Source organism: Boleophthalmus pectinirostris, unplaced genomic scaffold (genome assembly GCF_026225935.1).
Source record: "Boleophthalmus pectinirostris isolate CB_2022bp ecotype Guang Dong unplaced genomic scaffold, ASM2622593v1 HiC_scaffold_1, whole genome shotgun sequence".
NCBI classification, from domain to species: Eukaryota; Metazoa; Chordata; class Actinopteri; order Gobiiformes; family Gobiidae; genus Boleophthalmus; species Boleophthalmus pectinirostris.
This window is the reverse complement of record NW_026570970.1, coordinates 21,871,720-21,892,898: the sequence shown is the minus strand read 5'-3', so window position 1 is coordinate 21,892,898 and position 21,179 is coordinate 21,871,720. Positions and strand designations below refer to the sequence as shown.

At 37.6% G+C, this 21,179-nt stretch overlaps 1 protein-coding gene across 2 annotated transcripts in view; it reads right to left on the bottom strand.

Moving 5' to 3' along the window:
* LOC110170583 (diacylglycerol kinase beta) overlaps window positions 1-21,179 on the bottom strand; it is a 66,073-nt gene that overhangs the window by 23,907 nt on the left and 20,987 nt on the right. For both annotated transcript variants that reach the window (XM_055150100.1, XM_020936246.2), the window contains 14 exons: window positions 20,823-20,975; window positions 19,455-19,504; window positions 18,695-18,769; window positions 17,963-18,082; window positions 17,412-17,529; window positions 16,888-16,976; window positions 16,158-16,274; window positions 15,739-15,837; window positions 14,143-14,253; window positions 13,971-14,044; window positions 11,181-11,255; window positions 9,551-9,636; window positions 8,987-9,076; window positions 8,157-8,317 (listed from right to left, as the gene is read on the bottom strand). In XM_055150100.1, the coding sequence (XP_055006075.1) occupies window positions 8,157-8,317; window positions 8,987-9,076; window positions 9,551-9,636; window positions 11,181-11,255; window positions 13,971-14,044; window positions 14,143-14,253; window positions 15,739-15,837; window positions 16,158-16,274; window positions 16,888-16,976; window positions 17,412-17,529; window positions 17,963-18,082; window positions 18,695-18,769; window positions 19,455-19,504; window positions 20,823-20,975 (1,418 nt within the window). The remainder of the gene's footprint in view (window positions 1-8,156; window positions 8,318-8,986; window positions 9,077-9,550; window positions 9,637-11,180; window positions 11,256-13,970; window positions 14,045-14,142; window positions 14,254-15,738; window positions 15,838-16,157; window positions 16,275-16,887; window positions 16,977-17,411; window positions 17,530-17,962; window positions 18,083-18,694; window positions 18,770-19,454; window positions 19,505-20,822; window positions 20,976-21,179) is intronic.

Sequence of the window (21,179 nt, the reverse complement as noted above, 5' to 3'; positions counted from 1 at the left end):
AGAGCAAATATTGTGTTGTTACACAAGGTGTTGGATTACATATAAAATGCACACTGTAGCCTTCTTTTAGCACACACAACGAAGAGGTCACAAGTTAGTCTGTGCTGGACCCTGCTTTCCTGTTTGTACTTAACCTTTGCCCCCAGGGTTAAAGGTCAATGTAGTCCTGATCAGTCACAAGCACAGCCTCCATGACCTGCCGCTGTCTACCACACTGTCAACACACTCTGACTAATGGATTTTCCTTTATTGAATGTGCAGGCCATTTCTTAAAGTTCCACATTATAATTAACCACAGAAACTATTATTAATCATTTATTCACAGTGTATCTCTTTTGTAATCCTATTTGTGGAATTACCAAGCGCAGTTAACAGCATGGTTTTGTCTCTGAATAGAAAAAGTGTTTGAAGTGAACCCTCAGGCTGTGATTTGGCCAAAATAAATCTCAATGAAACCATATACGCTCAAATCCGAAAACATACCAGAAAAAAAACTGTAAAACCTCATTTCTATTTCTAATGCTGCTGTAAAATTATTTTATTCATGATGTATAGTGTATTCGTGACCAACCCCCAGGGAGTCACTTTAAACCTGGTAATGCCCCACGTTTCCCCCTAAAGGTTGAAAGCAAACCATGTAATGAAGAAGCCTTTATAATTATACATGTGTGAATATTTATAATGAAGAGATACGAGCATTTTCAGCTAAAAACCATCATAAGAAACTACCATTCAATGCAACTGCAATGCAAAAACAAAAGCTATGAAATAAAATTTATACATGCATTATTACTTATAGTAGAATAATATAATACAAGTATTCTATCAAACATTTCTAACAATCTTAAATTATTAAATGCAACAAAATCTGCTTCTGATTACTGCACTATACATTTTATTTTTAGGTGCACCAGATCCAAAAGATAAGATCTCCAGAAAAGAATATATTGCTCGAGCCATAGCCATGTGTTTGACTTTTGCATGTGCAATATAAATCATAGGATGAAAGCAACAGGAGTCCCACTAAGTCAGATAAGATGGAAAATAGACAAACATATGTAGCAGAGGATGGGTCTGGTCATTACGACTACAGCCCTGAGGAAACTAATACTTCCTTTAGACATTATTCTGGTAATGTAATATGACAGCATTTACTGTACGGAGTATCAGGTTGTGGCATCTATGGGAAATGCTTGTACAATCCTATGAAGAGCTCAATTTTACCTCATATCATTTCTGTACAATTCATTCACAACCAAATATAATATTTTCTCTGTCTGACAGTGAGTTGTTATGGCAGGCTGGCACTGTGCCCATTTGCACAGCTTTTCAAAATGGCCGCAAGGGGAACTAAAGGTTGTGACAGGACAGGTGGACACATGCAATTAAATGCATCTTCTCCTGTCAACGTCCAAACTGTCTATAGGAGCTGAGACGCTGCATGACGCAACTCCTTCAACCAGCGACAGTGTTGTTTTTCAAATCTTACAGCATCAGTGAAAATCACATGATAAAAATAGCTGCACTGTATCTGGTCTGGTTATTTGATACTAGGAGGTGGAAGTAAACAGAGGGATTAGTCAGTTTGGTATAAAAAAAACAGGAAAAACCTAAAAGTGTGTACTCGAAACATTCATTCTCAAAGTAATGTTACCAAAAAGTATCAGGAAGAAACACACAGAAGATGTTTACTGTTTGTTCAAAGCATGTTCCTGTTCACAGTGTTTTTGCCCAAAAACATGTTTTTCTACTTTGTCATAGTCTCTGCTAAAATCATCAGCCATTAGGCCTACGTTTAGCACTTTACATTAGCCCACGATGAGACGAAGGCTGTCAGTTTAGCACATAAGAGCAGGTGTAGGTCAAAGAATTATGGACACTGGATATAATAACAATTAATTAACAACATCAAAAACACTATCAGAAATTTAAAAAACATCACATTAGAAAAGCCATCTATAAACAGTGCTGGAAAGTAACTGAATACATACCAAGAATACATATTCAACTGTATTCTGGTAAAGTTACTCTTTTATTTGGTGGTATTCAGAATAGAGTTACTCTAACAAAATATATAAATAAGGAATACACTGCAGTACTTGATCACACAGTTTATGCTTCAAACTGCTCAGAATTACTGAGTAAGAAAGAAAACACAGTTCTTGTGGTGAGGCATGTGCAATTTTTCTTTCTCCAATAAGTGATAGGAAATACAACTCTGTGTAAAACTATTATAAGTACTATGTATCAGAATATGTTACAAAATCCAGTATTCTGTAACTAAATACTGTATTCTTCCTATCAGTGTCAATATGTAATAGTATTATATGAAATTCCCTAATCAGTAATGCATCCATTTGACAATGGCTCTATATGATCCTTTGCATTTGGAAAAAAAAAAAACACAAAAAAACACCTTTTATCATGAAATGCACAGTCCATCACTGAGTAATTTATTTCTGTAAGTGGCTGGTATATTTCCCAACAAGAGCCGGAAGCACAGATTAAAGCCAGTTTTATCAAAGGTAAACAAAAACAGACATTAATTACAATAATGTGACAACACTAGATGAAACAGAGTAGCCTATTAATTTCAACAAGCATTTCTCTTAATATTACACCAAACATGCAGTGTCGTGCAAGTGTATCTCATCTGAACATTTTACATAATTTAGGTACAAGCCAAACATGTGCTCTATAGTCAATAATACTCAGTATTATCGTAATATTGAAACTCCTGTCTCTTAATTGTGATATATGTGTGGCATTTTAGATAATCTAAATCATGTTTTCATAAGTGTGGCGGCGTGCGCGTGGCTTTAGGAGCAGCCAGGTGTCACTCAGCACGGTCATTCATCTCTGTGGTAACCTGGTCTGAACCTGGCACTGCTCACTTCCTGTCACTGATACTTCCCCTGACCTTCAGTGGACGCCAGTGCTGCCTCAAACCTCAACATCGTTCTCACACACACTTTTCCTTTTTGTGGCCGCAACATCTTTCTTTGCTCTGCATCTGAACAAATACTAAAGGCACAACAGCCAACAAAGAAATCAATTGTGTTTTTGTCCTGCCTTGTTTGGACCTGAGAAATGGTTGTATGGACAATACAGTAAGAAAACACCAAGATCAAAAGCAAAAGATGTTTGCCAGCTGCTATAGAGATACAATATTGCTCAGTCCATTGCCTTTGGCTTGGCAGAGTTCAACAAAATAGCACAATTGATGTTTGAATGAAGTGAAAGTCAAATTTAGAAAAACAACATTTCAATCTCTCTAAAATGCAAGCACTTTTTTAGTTCCAGTGTTCAGATTCTAGTGCTGGTTAGTCCAGTCTGTCTCTGCACCAACCCACAATCTCTAAAAATAAAAGTACAAAAACAAGGATGCAAAAATAGCACAGAGCGATGATGACACAATGGAGAGGGGTCTGTGTACAACTTAAATTTAAAAGCTTGGATGTTTTATGCATAAATTATATTTGCCTATATCTACTCTGTATTTAGAGCTGCCTTGCCACAGCTGCCCTGGGGCAATAAATCTGTGCCAATGTCCGACCAGCACTGATCCTCCCCTCATAAACCACAAGGAAGGACAGTAGGTAGAAGTGTCTTCCCTAAAGACAATGGGATCAAACCATCAGCCATTGTCGCCACATGGGGGTCTGACTATTGAGTGTTATTTCAGATAGTTCAAAGGATACATAGTACAATTATGATTATCAATTTGTAAAGTATTTAAGTTCAGGAAAGCAAACCAGGGACCCCTTTTATCCAAATCAAAGGTAAATAAAACTGAGCCATACGGTAAATACATTTTGATAACCCCCAGATTCAGGACAAGATAATAGGACCACCAACTATTGATATTTCAACATTCCCTGGGGATGTGAGTCTAATTAAAAGCACTACTCTGTTAGAAGTCCTGTTAGTCAAGTTAGAGCTTAGAGTTATTTGAGCTTTATTGGAACAAAATCTGACCAGAAAGAGCTGATTTGGTTGGAACTACAACAGGTGAACTGGTTTGTGTCTCTCACACATAAAATTACTGTCACAGGCTAATTAGTATTAGTAGTATTAGTCCACATTTTAGACTTAGACTTAAACAAACTTTATTGATCCACAAGGGAAATTACTTAGACACAGTAGTTCACTAATTAGGAAATTTTCAGGAGCTACTGTGACCCTGCTGCCACTCTCTCAGGTGCTCAGGGTGTTAACGCAGCATTCAGGGTGTTAACATCCACACATTTCTTCAGTTAGTCACACTCACCTTTTGGTTGAAAATCAAACAGGATCAGGAACACTTGTATTGATCACAATCTCCATTTTGTTTTTTATGTATGTAGTAGTTTCTTAAAACTTTTTTGTCAGTGTTTGCCAATGTGTGCATTGTGTCACCATGGTAACTGTTGAACATTCTTCCAACAGAGACTGATGTAGGACAGCCCCAGCGTGATGTCACTGCAAGGTATCAATTCTAGCCACCCTCCCCTTTGCTGCATGAAGTAAAGTTATGCATTAGGAGCTGCCACTTAACCCACAGACTCATCTTTCAAGACCTTCACACAAATACACACGTACATGAGCCTAACTTGGACAGCGGCTCCCTAAAGCTGTGCTCACATGAAGAAGTGCTGCAGCGCGATCAGCTTCCTCAGTGCAATGTGAGGTGGGATCTTTAATGGCTGCTGACATGGTGTGATTTCCTACTCTCCAATTCCTCGCACAAGATTCTTTCCAGGCTGCAGGTCAAGCAGTAACCCAGCAGGATAGTACTGCTAATAGGGACATATGATAGAGCTGGTGAAATATCATGATATATAATAGGATGATGATATTAAATTTGAAATAATCTGGTATAGTTGTGTGTACACTGTAACTTTATTTTCAACTTGTTGCTATGGCTTAAGTGTTGCACTACTTTCTGATCTATGTTATAATGTTGTTTCCTCATCACAAACATATCTGGAGTTTTGTTTTGTTTCTTTCACACATGTGTAACACACAAACCCTGCATATTTAGGATGAGTTTATTTCCCAAATGAAAAACACTCAATGTGATGTCATGTGGGAATAAAGGAAGTATTCCACTGTGTTTTTAAACTCCATACACGTTTACTAGAACCAGCCCTGGAATTGCCAATCTCGAATGAACTAAAGGTAAAAGGCACCTGATAACTTGAAAACTACAGCTTCATAACATCACAAGGTGGAACAGAGCATTCTGAGCTTTTGAGATGAAGACAGATTAACAATAAAGGGTTACTCAAACATGTGTGAATGAAACAAAACACAACTCCGAGTATGTTTTTAATGAGATAACAAGATTCTAACATGACTTAAAGCTCACAAAAGTCAATTTGCACCTTTAAAAATAAGTTAAAATTGCAGACCATATTTTCCTAACCTAACCGCTAACAGCAAGCTTTTTGAATAGCCATTTATCATCAAAACTATATTACTAAAACAGTAAAAAAGTAATTCTCACAATCTAAAATGTGGTGTTTTTAGTGAGCCAAAAGGTGAAACAGTAAAGTTACAATTTGAGACCAGAAATGTCTGTATTTGGTACTCTTGTTTCCTAATAATAAAGAGGGTTTTTACTGGAATTTGATGGAGCTGAGAGCTAGAAACAGGAGGCAGAAGGCAGAAACTTTGCACATGCCTTGTCACTATCCTTTTTGCTTAGTGTAGCACCACCAGCCCCCACGCACAGTGCATTTTTTATGCACTTTCTCTGCCAAACCACAATAGCTCAACCTCCCCTACTCAAGAGCAAGCAAAGATAACTAAAGTATATCTGTTGTTATGATACAGTTTTATAACATACTGTATGTATTTAAAACCTGATCCAGACTACTTAAATTGGTCTTGCTACGTGTACTATTTATAGACTTACTTTAGGCATATCAGTGATGCAACAGAGCTAGACTAGACTAGACCACAAGCTGTAACCAAAATGTCAAGCACTGGTCTGTCTGTAACTTAATTTGTGCAATTAATTTATAATACCAAATAAAAATATTGAAATATATTGTAATCAGAAAATCATTTGTAGTTATAGGGTCTTGGCTGAATCGACCACATGCTCCACACCATGTCAGCCTCTATTAAGTCAGTGAGATAAAGGACAGATGACGGCTAGAGCTTTCAGAGTCGGCCTTGCCAGCCTCCCATCACCATGGTAACCGTATCCCGAGTAGCGCGCTCTGTGATGGGACAGCAGGAAATGCACACCGTGTATGGTTAGTAAAGCAGATTTGAGGGTTAGTAATGGCGACATCATTGGAGTGAGTCACTGATGGGTTTGTTCAGGTGTTGTGCGCTCCCAGATACAAAGCCATCTGTCACTGGGCTGAGCCTGAAGGTTTAAGGGCCATGCCACCGGAGTGCAGAGAGGAGAAAGAGCTTTTACTACTCTCCCCTCCATTATGCTTTAAAAAGTGTCTGATTTATAATACCCCAACTCACTTTAAAATGCACATTGGGGACTACAAGCTTATATGCAAGTCTACATAAAAGCTTTAGATGGACGAGGTTGGCATGGTTGTAACTTTCACCTATTTGTCACAGTAACAAAATCATCCCATGATGTTTAAGTTAATGAAGCTATCTGGTCATTTTACGTTTACTTTACTTCAATAAACAAATAGAAATTGAGAATTTGAATATTTGATAAAACATTACTGGTAGCCCTAGTAACTAACACAGAAAAGAAATAAAGAAAATAAAACACATTTATCTTAAAGGTGTACTGTGTAACATTTCTAGTGAAGGATCCGCCACCAGTTTGTTTTCATGGAAATGTTATTGCTTTGTGTAGAATGTTCCTCAGTATAGGTTAAACCAATCTATCACGAAGGAGACAAGCAGGTTACAGCACTATGCTACTATACACTACAATTCAGATCTGTGGAGAGTCGCCCCTATTCACTGAAGGAATTATAGTACTTTTAAGCAGTAGAAACACCTATAATGAATAAATGCTAGATGAATACGTTTAATGTCATACCATGGAACCTTGCAGGCAAAGTAATAACATCTCTGTGGAAACAAGTAGGTTGAGGACCTTCCACCAGAAAAGATGTGCAGTGCACCTGTTACTTGTAAATTACATCAGACAAAAGTTGCACAATGCATGGTATTGTATTTGGTAATTTATGTAATTACCAAATACAGTTTTTAATAATCCAGATTATTCTACAAAATTTTGTTTTTGTTTGTTTTTTATGAATGTCAAATTATACAGATCTACCTTGTGCAACCATGTAATGAATTACTTCCACACAGTTTATTTAGATGTAAGTCATTAGTGGAAGTTTTCCTTATAAATCATGTTTATAGCTTTAGATGGTTCGAGAGGAAAAACAGCAGATGGCTGACTTTAACTGATGAGTCAGCTCAAAATCTGGCACAACCTCAACTCCAACAGGCTGGCTTTTATCTCACTTCTGAAAACCTACAGTAATACTAGCTCAAAAACCAAGTATGATGGCAATATTGTAATAATGAATATCAAAGAGTAAAAAGGCAAAGCCTCACTTGGCGTTTATCATCCAAGTTATAGTTGTACATTGGTAAAGACATACTTTACCCACACTTTACTAGAATATGTACCAAAAATGCTCTAAATCTAAACATGTGTGCTGCTGAAAATATGCTAACTTTGTCATGAAATAAGACATGACTATACTTCTCTCACTTATGTTTGATAAGTATAGGGACATCTGTCACCTCCTATCCTACGGAGAGGGCAGGTAAGCAGTGTTTAACCACACTTACCCATAAATCAGCGACGAGCCCTTGTTTATCACCTCACATAAACGTTTCAGAGCAGAACACCAGTTTCTCCATCAGGACACACCATAAAAGGTTACCTAGCAACTGCAGCCTGGCAGCAAACGTCTTTCCTCCAATTAAACAAGAGCTGCCCGAGCGGCAGCAGATATTCACTGATGAAACCGCTAATTGCTTAAGTCCACAGACCAGATAATCCTCACATGGACAGAATACAATGTAATAATAAATGAATGTGTATTACTAAAAATAAGTTTTGATACACTTACAGATTCAACACAGGCTCATGCTTTATATTATATTTTAAATCCTGAAACTATTATGCTGCATATAAATTCTCTGCAGATCTGTCTACTCACCACTCCTATAGAAAAGTAGTTGTTGACAATGCTGTAGGGCACAGGGTCTCCCTTCTCTTCTTTATCGTCAGGGACAATGTCGATGTTCCAGCGGTCCAACACCACCTCTGTGCTGTGCTCAATGTCCCGAAGAAACTTCAGCAAACTGCCACCCTCGTAACCTGTACACAACAGGTCAAAACACGGTTATATGAGGTTATATGCTCATTTGACAAGCTAAGAATTTTGAGATAGTCACCTATTGTTATAACTAACTAAAACAAAATGATCTAAACCTAATTCTAAACATTGAATTACATTGGAAGAGATGTTTGATGTTGTATAAAACATGCCAGTTCTATAAAAATTATGGAACAAAAGAGATCAAATAATGTGAATAGACTTGGAAAAAAGATCGTATTGCTACGGTAGCATCATAAACTGACAGCCTTATTGTTAAGTTAAAGTTTGCAGTGTACAGAGCTTTCTTTGTTCTCAATACATGGCAATACACGACAAAATAAATTCAAAAGCTTTTGTCGGCCCTTCAAGTAGCACAATCAAGCCCTCATAAGCAGTCACTCCAATTATTGCCCCTCAGTGGCACAGCACTCAATGGCTGGCAAAGGAGTTACACCACAAGTGCTTTGCATATTAACTATTTATAATTTACGAATAAATGTCCCTCTTTATTTCCTGTCTGAACATTTTATTTTCTCATAACACACAAGCAAGTACTTTATGTTCTATGTGTCACTTGTGTCAGGATTATTCAAAATCCAAAATGTATTTCATTGTGTTGCATTTGTCTATTGAATAAAGATGCTGTTTGGTTAGACCTCAGCTCTTACCTCCTCCCCAGCGTAAACAGCGAGCCAAGTCATTCCCTGTGCCCAGAGGGAGGATGGCCACTGGAGGGTGTCTGGCAAAGTTGGCCTTGTCTGAAAAACAAACACAAACACATGACCTACTGTGTGTGTGCTAATAGAGTCCCACTGTGTCTAAGCTCCTCTCAAAGTCATGGGAAAAATACTGTATTACACAGTTCAGTTTTTTTAGATTATTATATTGTCTTTTTTTGCCCAACTTAAAGGACATACTATGTTAAATAAACATTTAAGAGTTTTTTATCCATGATACAATGGCCTTGTTTACATGCATACAAAAATCTTATTATTATCTTTCTTGACTTGCAAACAGCAAAAATACAAACAGCAAAATCTGATGTAAGTGACCAAAGACACCACAGCTAATGATGAGGGGCTCATTAGTTTAATCAAAGTAGTATTTTGATTGAATTGATTCATGCATTGGAGGCTTCATTACTCTGTTTTCACCTACTTTGAATCCCTGCCCACTGCTAATGATATACTGGCAGAATTGATGTTATTTTTTAGGTCAGCAAACTGTATTACCTATGCAGTCCAATATCCAGCCCACAGTCCCATCGCCTCCACAGGCTAGTACTCGGAAGTCAGGGACATCATGAAAGAAATTGAGCCTAAATGGGCAAAAATGACAAAGAGAAGAAAAAAAATCAAGTTATTTTTGACATGTATAACATTTTTTTTGATTGAATGAAATGAACGAAATGGCAGGAAAAGATACAGACAGTATTTTTAATCAATAAGTTACTTCTGTAGCTGTGCTGCCTTGAAACGGGTGTAAGGGGGTGTGCCCTTCAAAGGGACCTTTAATGCATGTTGGGACAAAGGTGTAGACAGAGCTTTCATCTCAGCTGGCCTTAAACAGATGCACACAGACTACAGCCTCGCTCACAACCTCCACCTGGCCCCACAGGAACAGCTGGAGAAACCATGGACACTCCATATTCACCAAAGATTAAGGAGCAACAAGTTATCTGAGCTGCAAAGTGCTACTGTGATGATATGTTGGTACTACATTCCAATTTGACGAGCCAAATATATCCAGACAACACAAAAAGGCATTTAAAAAACACACTGAACAATCAATTCCAGCAACACATAATACTGTGCGTAGGCCACTGTACTACACACTTAAAATGGCTAAGTTCATGTTTGAATATTTAACACCATCTAACCTTGGCAGGTAAAAAGCAATGGTTTCAGTAATAAATGACTCATCAAAGTGCTAGCTGAATAGATCCCCAATACAAATCCCATCAAAAAATCTACTGCTGCTACTTTAAGCCTGCGCTGTTTGTTGCTATGGACAACAGTTCACAAAAGTGAGATGACAGAGGTTAACCCTGTGTGATACAAAGAGGCTTATTTGTCTGTGAGCATTCCTAACCAGTCACAATATGAAACTTATGATCACAGTAAAACATAAACAACTTGTCTCAGTAAGTTCTGACAAAACTCTTTTGAATAATCAACAAATGATTAACTTATGTCCAGATAGATTTTTTCATCAAATCTGGCTGCATAAACTGGAATTCACTTGCTTTGAATGTAGCCTAATCTAATGAAATTGCTTTGTTAGTCCAGTGTTTTGGCAGCAAAAGCACTTCCCATAATGGGTTATTACCTGTGTCATTAAATAAAAAGATTTTCTAGCACACAGTGACTTGTACACAGTCAGTGATGGATTAACAGTACTATGTGTTTGTGACACTCTTGTGTCATGTACAGACAGTCCAGGTGGACCTGACTGCGTCACCGGGTCCCTCTGCTTCACAGGCTCTTGAGAGCCACTCATCGTGACCAGAGCCACAGACACAAGGAGGAAAGAGGAGCACTGTGGAGGTGGGGCTTCACCTTCAAGGTAAAGAGCCTTACGTCTATCATGCTGCACTGAGCAGTTTTTTCGCATGAATGGACTGTAACAGCAACAGGATTTTATTTAAGTACAAGCTGTACACAGCACAGAAAACTATTTGCCCCTCTCTGACCTCTGCCGTGGATGAACGCTGATGGTGCCTATGTTTAAGTTCAAAACATTAGGCTCTTTTCTCCTTCAGAGACTAAAGTCAATACTAAGACCTATACATTTTAACAGTAAGGTTTCTTGAAAAGAGTATTTAATATTTTCACTTTAAATTTGCCACTATATAAGACTTACCCCACCATTGGTCCGCCTTGATCCAAAGTGTAGACTTGCCTGGGGTTGAGTAAGTACCTGAACTTTCTGAGGACCCTGAAAATAAATAGATCATAATGAATTTGTATTTGGTAAGGCACAATAACCAGCTGTCAGATCTCATCTTTTTTGATTGTTCCAGTATTTCTATTGCTGCTCAAAAAAAATAATAAAGGAACACTTTAAAAACACATCAGATCTCAATGTGAAAACAAAATATGTTGGATAGCTATACAAATATGGACAGGCCAATGTCTGAGGAACAAAAGGATACCAGCTCTTTTCATGCAAATGAACAACAGGTGCACTAGAGTGGCACCAATTTGACAATTCCTAAAACAGGACTGTTTCTGCATGTGGAGATCATTTCCAAGTTTCTCCCTCTTGATGTTTTTTGGCTGGTTTTCCACTAGTGCTGGCTTTGGCTTGAGTGACCATCACTACTGAGAATATGAGGCCATTCCTTAACCCTACACAAGTTGCACAGATTGTCCAACTTCTCCAGAATGACACATCCAGATGTGAAGTTGCAAGGAGATTTAATGTGTCGCTCAGCAGGAATTCAGGAGACAGGCAGTTACTCTACGAGAGCTGGACAGGGCCGTAGAAGATCCTCAACCCATCAGTAGGACCCATATCTGCTCCTTTGTGCAAGGAACAATAAATTGAGCACTACCCATGCTCTACAGAATGACCTCCAGCAGGCCACTGGTGTGAATGTCTCTGCCCAAACAATCAGAAACAGGCATGTCATGAGGGTGGCTTGAGAGCGCCACGTCCTGTAGTGGGCCCTGTGCTCACCGCCCAGCACCGTGGAACTCGATTGGCATTTGCTAGACGATACCAGAATTGGCAAGTATGCCACTGGTGCCCTGTGCTTTTCACAGATGAGAGCAGGTTCACTCTGAGCACCTGTGATAGATGTGAAAGAGTCTGAAGAAGACAAGGTGAAGGTGATGCTGCTTGCAACATCGTTCAGCATGAGCAGTTTGGATTTGGGTCAGCAATGGTCTGGGGAGGCATATCCATGGAGGGACGCACAGACCTTTACTGGCTAGAAAATGGCAGTCTGACCGTCATTAAGTATCGGGATGAAATCCTTGAACCCATTGTCAGACCCTATGCTGGTGTAGTAGGTCCTGGTACAACAATACTTCATATCACAAGAGTATGCAGGCAGATCATGGACGAAGGGATTGATACAATTGAATAGAGCTAACAATCGCCTGATTTAAACCCGATAGGACACCTCTGGGACATTATCTTTGTATCCAATAATGTCAGAATATACCTGTGGCAAAAATAAATTAATCAATCAAAAACCATCAGACGCTGCCAGGTTGCTCCTCAAAGTCTACACAGATCTGAGAGGACATCCCACAAGACATGACACTGCATTGTCAAACATGCATACAAGCACGTGGGAGCCACACAAGATATTGAAAAGCATTTTGAGTTGCAAAAATAAAATTTTACCAAAATGGACTAACCTGCCACATCATTATTTCACTTTGATTTGCAGGGTGTCTATAAAATTAAGCCCTCTGCAGGGCTGTATTTCCTTTAAAAGATGTGGCATCCTCTAACCCTCTGAATATAAAAAAATATATTCAATGAAATGCTTTTCTAATTTTGGTTATAAATGCACACATTTGTATGATATATTATACAAAATACAAATGAACCTTAAGGTTTTAATAATGTTTGAAAAGTGAACAGATTTTCTTCTGCCCATTCTTTAGTTCCTGCCAAGTGTGAAGATACCACAGTCACACTGACTCCTTGTGAGTGTTACATAAACTGCCTATTAAATTCACAAATCATTTACTTTCATGTACCTTTTGTGGGATACAATACAATCATAGACAGAAGAAGTGTCACAGAGTTGAATAGGTATTTATAAAGCATTATTCCAGTTATAAAAACAAATGGCTTTAACTGAGCAAACATTTCTAATCAATAACATGTAGCAATGGATGAAGGTTTATTTAATTTTGTAAGATGAGATGCAGTTGAAGACTTAAATTGACTTTTTATTTCAAATGCATTCAAATTTATGGCTTTCCCATGCAACACTAGAGGTGCAAGATTTGTGTTCCAAAGTGAATGATTTTTGTTCTTGTCATGTCTATTATTAGTCAATAATTTTCTTTTGTAATGGTAAAAAGAGCATGTTGCTATGGTAATGTGTCAGGCTGAGGCAGAGCAGCAGGGTATGATTGGTCTCTGCTGTGTGCTAAGTGGTGAGCAGCGCCACACTGAAGACATGTATTTACTGTTTTGGAGGCAGTATAGACTCTGTCACCTTTAAATTATAGTGTTTAGCCCAAGCAGAAGGGATAGACAGATAGGAGCAGGGCCTTGGTCTGCAGTAGCAAGAAATATTACACTAATAACTAAAGCAAGGGATCCTTTAGCCAGCTGTACATACTCTAGTTCAGGGGGAAATGCCCTTTGATTCACAATACAAGATCACCCACTAGTCAAATACTCACAGAAAATACAATACTAGTTTAGTAGTAGTTAGGATTCTAATGAACATGTTCCAATTTGTCCATTTACTGGCCTCCTGAGGTCAGTTAGAAATTGAATCTTGCAGTATCTGCAATTTAACTACAGTCACATGGTGTTTTAAAATGCCGATATATATTCTATATATTCTATAAGTTTTTGTATTGTTATGTAATGACACATTATAATGTATTTTCAATTTGTTATGGTTACTTGGTTATGTTTTATAAGTAAGTGCAAGTGTTTGCTACTCCAACTTACCGCTCTCCTTGCCTTCCACCACTTTTCGGATTTACCATCACCAGCAGCGGGTGAGTGCCTGGCAGTGGGGTGATCTGCATGCAGAAAACAAAGAAAAAAAATAAACTTCATTGTAGCAGAGCAGCCCACACAGGAAGTTCAGTCAATAGTTGTGATGAGGAAGAGCTTATACCTGCAGTGCCTGTCCATCACCAGGGCTGAATTTAAATGTCTGATTGGTGTCTTCTGGACTAGTGCTGGGCGGCGAGTCCCCTTCACCCCGCTTGACCACTGAGTGACGATCCTAAATGAAACAAGTTTAGTGAGTTATTTATTATATTTATTATATTTATTCTGAAGGTGTTGGACAGCTTTGAAGGTGAAGAGTTTGGTGAGACATTCAGAAACTAATCAGAGCTAGGAATCAATTTAGCACAGAGCTACCCCAAGACCCCAAGGCTTTTGTGCAGCTGTACAGGATATCTAGGGGTTTCAGATGAGGACCATTGCCATAATTAACTTCAAATACATAGTTTTTTCCAGTAAACATGGCTGTCAGGGTAGTCGTTGGTTGTTCTTTAAGCACCAACAAGATGCACACCTTACTATTCTACATGATAAATTAAAGATACATTTTTCTGCTGCTTGCATACTGCAATATTTAAAGATAATCCCAAATCTTTGTAGATAATGTGATGTACAGTGGATATTGTTACCAAGATGTCACACGGCAGGTAAGGTCAGCTTGTTATTTAGTTGTGCCTCTTTCAAAGTCAAACCTAATAATAACATATAACTTAATATAGATGTGAAAGTATATATAGTTGGTCTGTTTGTTCCGAGCCCATCTGAAGTCCTAAAATAGTGCCATAACAGAGTGTGAAATTGAAACAGGTGCTAGCCATAACTCCAAGGCTCAGTGTCCGCTTCATTCAGCCATGAAATAATCACTTATCAGGTATTCACCCAGCTGTGTCTGCCCTGTATCTGCTCTGTAAAGGAAAGTACTGTGGGTGGCTTTTGTTTGTACACCCTGTTAACAGCTTCCTCTGGTAGAGCACACAGCATCTCATCCATGGGGCTCTGTTTGTTTAGACTGACACAACAAATACACAGCAACTGATGCACACACTAATATTTGCCATTTCTATACTGTTGTAATTGTGAACAAATCCTGTACTAAAGCAGTTATCTATTAGTCCAGGGGAAATGCTCAGTCCATAATTTTATTTAATCATTATGAATTTACTAAATGTTAATACTGCTCTAACAGAACATTTCTTATACTAATACTGACCCCTTGAGGCTGGAGTTAGTATGTTTCACAATTTTTTTTAAACACTATTTTAAATATTTAATCAGTTCAAAATCTAAATTTGCCCAGCATATTTCTATGTGCAGCAGCTAAAGGCTATCTAACCATTACTTGCTCTGTTAATAACCTTGTTTACATATATTGCCTACACTAGTATTCAAACAATACTAACATTTCAAAATTTATTTTGATACTAAAGAATACACTTGATACTCTACACCGATTTTTATATCCAAGTGATTTTAAATGCTTGTTTTTAGAAAATATGGTAATTTTTAATACTAAATAATAGTATGTGAGTTTTGATACTAGTTTTATTATCAACATAATTGTATGCAATGCAATTTTGTGGTGAAGGATGTATTCAATCTTCATATAATCTGTAGTTGAGTGTTTTTATTTGCCAAGACCACTTTGGTTTTTGACATTTTAAGATATTCTGAGCATGTGCCAAAGAACAGAAACCATCCTCACCAAGACGACAGGGCAGATGTACGAGGGCAACAGCGTGTGGTCTCTCAGTGCTCCTCCATCACATTCGGGCTTGACATTAGACGCACACTTATTATGGAGCTATGAAAGAAACAGAAGAAGTGTGGGAGGGATCCATCTGTGACACTGAGTCAATCAAGCGCTAACAGGGACACACATATGAGGTCATTAATCATCTATATATGAAGTGAAAGTACAGTTAAAACGTCTACATGTGTGCCTATAACTTCAGTGTATGACTAATTTCAAGAAAGCTTCCCTGTGAAAAATTACATCCAGTTTCAATAGTGTAAACAAGTGTAAGACTGTAGTGCCATCTAGTGGAGATACAATGCACTACAGATATTATTAGGAGAACGCCTGCATAAAAGAGTGTAATATGGAGATAGTATATTACTCACAGTGATTTGACACCAGACACAGTGCAGTCCCGTCAGACCCTGGTAACACTTGATGCTTCTGTGGCAGCGGTCACATTTTGTAGGAGAATTACCCTCCATCCACACATGCTGCATAGCCTAATAACAAGAGAGGGAAACTTCACCAGAGTGGAAAATAGATGTATTTACTCATGTTTGTCTTTAATGTTACCATCAGCCTGTCCAAGGACAACAGATGGAAGCTAAACAAGTGGCTAAAATCTGTCATATACACATATATTAATTAATATATATGTACTGTCCCTTTTCTAAGTAAAAACATATGTAAATAAATGTACAGTATATATAATATATATATATATATATATAATATATATATATATATATATATATATATATATATATATATATATATATATATATATATATACTTTTTTTTTTCATACATTTTTAGTATATGTCATAGAGGCAAAATGAATAGTCCCACCTTTGAGTTCAACTTTGGGCAGTCACTTTTACTGGCATTGCAAAAAACTTACAGATTTTGAGCATTTCTTGCCTGTCTGTCTGCCAGTAAACCTAATATCCACTTTATTTCTAAATGATCATGCTATTATTGAAGTATATACACCATTGACCAAGTATATTTAGTACGGTATATACAATAATAGTTAGTTTTCATTGTTATGAGCACAAAAGCTTTATTTTTTAAATCCCATTATACATCTACACGAGTACTACCAATACTCACGTTGGTGTGACGACGTGACTTGGCATAAGTGCTGATGCAGGCAGCAATGTCTTTGGACACACAGCGTTCATGTACTGTGTATTTGCATACTGAAGAAAGCAGTGAAACAAAAATTGTATTAGGGACTCTAAAATTTATATAAATACAATATATTTACACTGCAGTCAGCATTTGGTCTTTTTTTAATTATAAGCAAAGTTTAGAAAAGAAAGTTTGAAAAAAGCTGGACTAATGGCCTAAAACAATCCTATGTAATAAATCAGCCCATTCAATACTTCCTCATCACTGCTTAACAATAAATCAATGGCATAATTACACATAATGACTCAGTTAATGTTTGATAATGATTTTTGCAAGGACTTTTAATTCAATAACAACATTAACTCCGAGGCACTCAGGCCCAATAGACAACCACAGAAAAACACAAGACACTCTGATAATGACAAATGTGACAAGTTCAAAGAGGAGATTAAACAGAGACAAACAAAAACAATTATTCATCAGACAGAGGAGTGGGGACTTACAGGAGCAGCACAGGCCCTGCTTGCGAACTCCCAGCAGCATGGTGTGGCAGTAGTTACAGTACGCTGGTTTATTGAAGTGCTTCAGACGCCACACATGCTGCCCATCTTCTTGTACATTCTGAGCACACAAAGAACAAATAGAAGACTTGTAATATGTGCAAATGCTAAATATGCCTAAAACAGAAGTAATAGATAGAGGGGTTGGGACATGCATGTGAAGAGTTTCATATTAACAGTTTTTTCCCACAAAGTCTAAAAACAGGCTTTACAAATTATATTTTTTCTTCTTATATAATCATAAACAAATACAAATAACACATAGCTGCCTGTACCACTATAATCTCAGCAGAAACACGTGAAAAATGCTCAAGTGAGTTGTTCAAAGGTGGTTGTTCAATTATTTACTGACATAGTAATGGTAAGTTCAGATTTTCAATGATGTGTCATAACTTAATTTAGGAGGAGGAATGACTAATATTATATAGTGAGAGTAAGACAAATGGCCCCTAACAATGAATTTTCACTTCATGTAATGTGGCACAGAGTCTCACCGTGTCCATGCCCAGCAGGACCAGTAAAGGGATAGTGGTGAGGCCTCCTCGGATCCACTCCTCCAGAGTGACTGTCCCGTCCCGGTCAAAGTCAATCTCCTCCATCATCTCCTTCAAAATCTACAGAAGCACACTCTGCTCAAAAACTAAAAACTCTATCACCAAAAAGAGCAAAGTCGTGATCAATCAGTCCGATGCAGACAAGTGCTTTAAAATAAACAGGGCCCAATTTAAAGGAGTGTCTGACTGAGAGGTTTCAAGTTGCAATCAACTGCACTGCTTTTTTTTGTCTACTTTACAAGACAGGAAGGGTGCTAGAGCACACCATGCACACATAATTCTAAAGTTAAGGTATGTTTTTGTTTTTGCCCAATTCTAAGTTCAAGATCAACAGGTCTCATAACTTTACATCTACTTTCCCAGTGATTACATTTTTAAGTTTGAGAACATTTTATTGCGTATGTTAATTTATGTTCTTTAAAAAGGACCCTGCTTTCTAGAATGCAGTATTGTGTATAATAATACTGTATTTGACCTTTTTTCCATTTATTTAGTCTTGGTGTAAAAAAATTTAAGATGTCATAGAGTGGACCTAAGATTGGGACTAAACCAGGATTAAACATGGACTAGAACAAGACTAAATCATGTCTACATCAAGACTAAAATTTAAAAAACACAAAATTTAGGACAAATAGCTACAAACCAGTGAAAGCATAATTAGAGAATACTCACAGGTCTCAGTTCTGTTGAATCCCACTCCAGATACTCAGCCACATGTACCATCTGATTTATGATACGATCTAACTCCTAGGAAAAAAAACAAAAAGTAACATTTATATATACACGAAAAAAGTCAAAGTATACCCTGCCTCTTACATTTGATGTTTAAAGAGCCTATATTAGACAATTTTCTGATGTATGTTATAATGTATTTTTTGGCTTAAATCTCACCAGAGTCAATTTAAGAAAAATAGGACCTTTAAAATATTTCCTTACATCCTTATATAATTTGAATAATAAAGAGAGGGAAAAGAAAGTCACAATTCAACAATGTCACAATTCTCCATAAACAAACAATAGTGAAATAGTTAATTTCATTTAATAGCTCCTTTTCAGTCCAGCCAGATGACAGCACATTACATTTAGGTAAACTTGTTTGGACTATTAAACAAAAAACTGATTGATTATTGCTTCTAAAATATGATTATTATTTTTTATTTTAGGATTTTGTCATTATGTTGTGACCTGAACAATGATGATTAGCAATTAACCAGATAATCTTGACATCCCTAAAATAAGTACATAAAGTTATGTGTTGTGTGAAGTAAGTGGTACAGTGCTTTACAAGGGACATTATTCTCTCCAGTCCATTTTGGCAATGACGTAACATCTACGTAAGTTACTATTACCACAAAAACATCTAGTACTCTTTAAGGTAACAAGTGTAGATGGGGGAGAGTAAAGGGGGAGGAGGGGTGGGGGGCTCACTCACAGAGCTGTCCAGGAGACCATTGCCGTCCGTGTCATAGAGCCGGAACATGACTACAGGGAAAAAAGAGAGCAGAGATCCCCATGATGACTCAGATAGGACTGTCACATCATTAGCAGCTTTAACAGTGGCTCTTGGCCTGTCTCCAGATGGCCACAGGGTTAAAGAGGTAGAGCATGTTCGTGTGGGACCAGTTAGAAGAGATTAGCCTTGTCACAAAGAGCCGATATAGAAACAGAGAGTCAATTGGGCAGAGACGTGCTTAAGCATGTCACCGACCTGCCCCATCTGACTATGTGCATGTATGAACCCATAGGAGGTACTTAGTGAGGAGGAGACTGTCTTTTTATTACTCTTTTGTGTCGACCGGGGCCCACATGGCTACTTAGGAGAGACAGAACTATTAAAAGAAATAACCGTTTTAAATCACAATTTATTATAATCTCAATCAAGCTTTCTGGATTTTATGACCATTCCATGCCAATGTAAATGGCAAACTAAAAGACTTCAGCACATCTTTTCATAATGAGATCATATCATCAGGCAAAGATTAAAAATGGAAAAACTGCAGAAGAGAAGACCTCAAAATTCAAGTGAGTACAAATAAAGCTTATTCAACCAAATCTGATAAAGTAATTTCCTGCTCATGTGCAGAAGACAGTGATTCTCATTCTGTCTGCATGATTCAGGCAAAAATCTACATCAGCCCACAGCGAGGGAGTAAACCTAATCCACAACCTAATCCAAATATAAAATAAACTAATACTAAACCAGGACACAACCTGAAGAAAATGGACTAAACCAGGATTAAAATGCTTGGACAATGCAAGTAGTTATATACAAAATCATAACCCAAGAAAAAAAGTAATAATTTTAAAATAATCACTATAAGGTGGATAAATTAAAAAGTGTTCTGAGCAAAATCTGAATCTTGTTAATTGTTAATGTTATTTTTTGTTTCAATTTGTTTTCACTTATTAATCACAGATGATCTAAATCCTCTCATTTAAATGTCATTTGTTTAAGAAACTAAAATAAGCAGAATATGTATCTTCTTTTAACAGCTTGTTACTTTCCCAACATCTTTACATTTAGTTTAAAATTAGAAGCAATATATTGACACAAGTCAGAAATACTTCAAAACAAACTAAATTTTCTAGGTCCAATGAGTGAAGAAATCCAAACTTCTCACCCAAGACGTGCACGTATAAAAAAAAACATAAAAAAAAAAAAAAAACATTAGCAGACTCCTTACTCTTACTTTTAAGATTTGTTCTGGACTGTATTGGCAGATTTTAAACAACAGCTGCTCCCCATCTGAGCACTGACCAGTCCCGCCCACCTCCCTCCATCCCCCCGTCTGTCACTCACACTCCAGCTTGTCTTCGGGGGTGCCTCTCTCCAACAGTGAGAGGTAACAGACGATGTCCTTGAGAAAGACCACCTGGGGGGACGGCAGGGGGGACAGCTTCTGCGGTGACGGGCTCCTCCGCAGCGACAAATGTTTCTCTGAGTGACTTCTCTCTGTGGATTCACAAGACAAAATGCTAACAGTTAAAAACTAATCCATCAGTGTATGAAACAATGGGACTGGTGTAGTTACAGGTGTGTGGACAAAACAGAGTGATGGAGAACAGGAGGACAAAAACAGTGCACAGAAAGAGGAGGTGGGGGTCCAGTCCACTGATCCAAACAATATGACATCATGTGAGGGGCAGTATCGTGTAA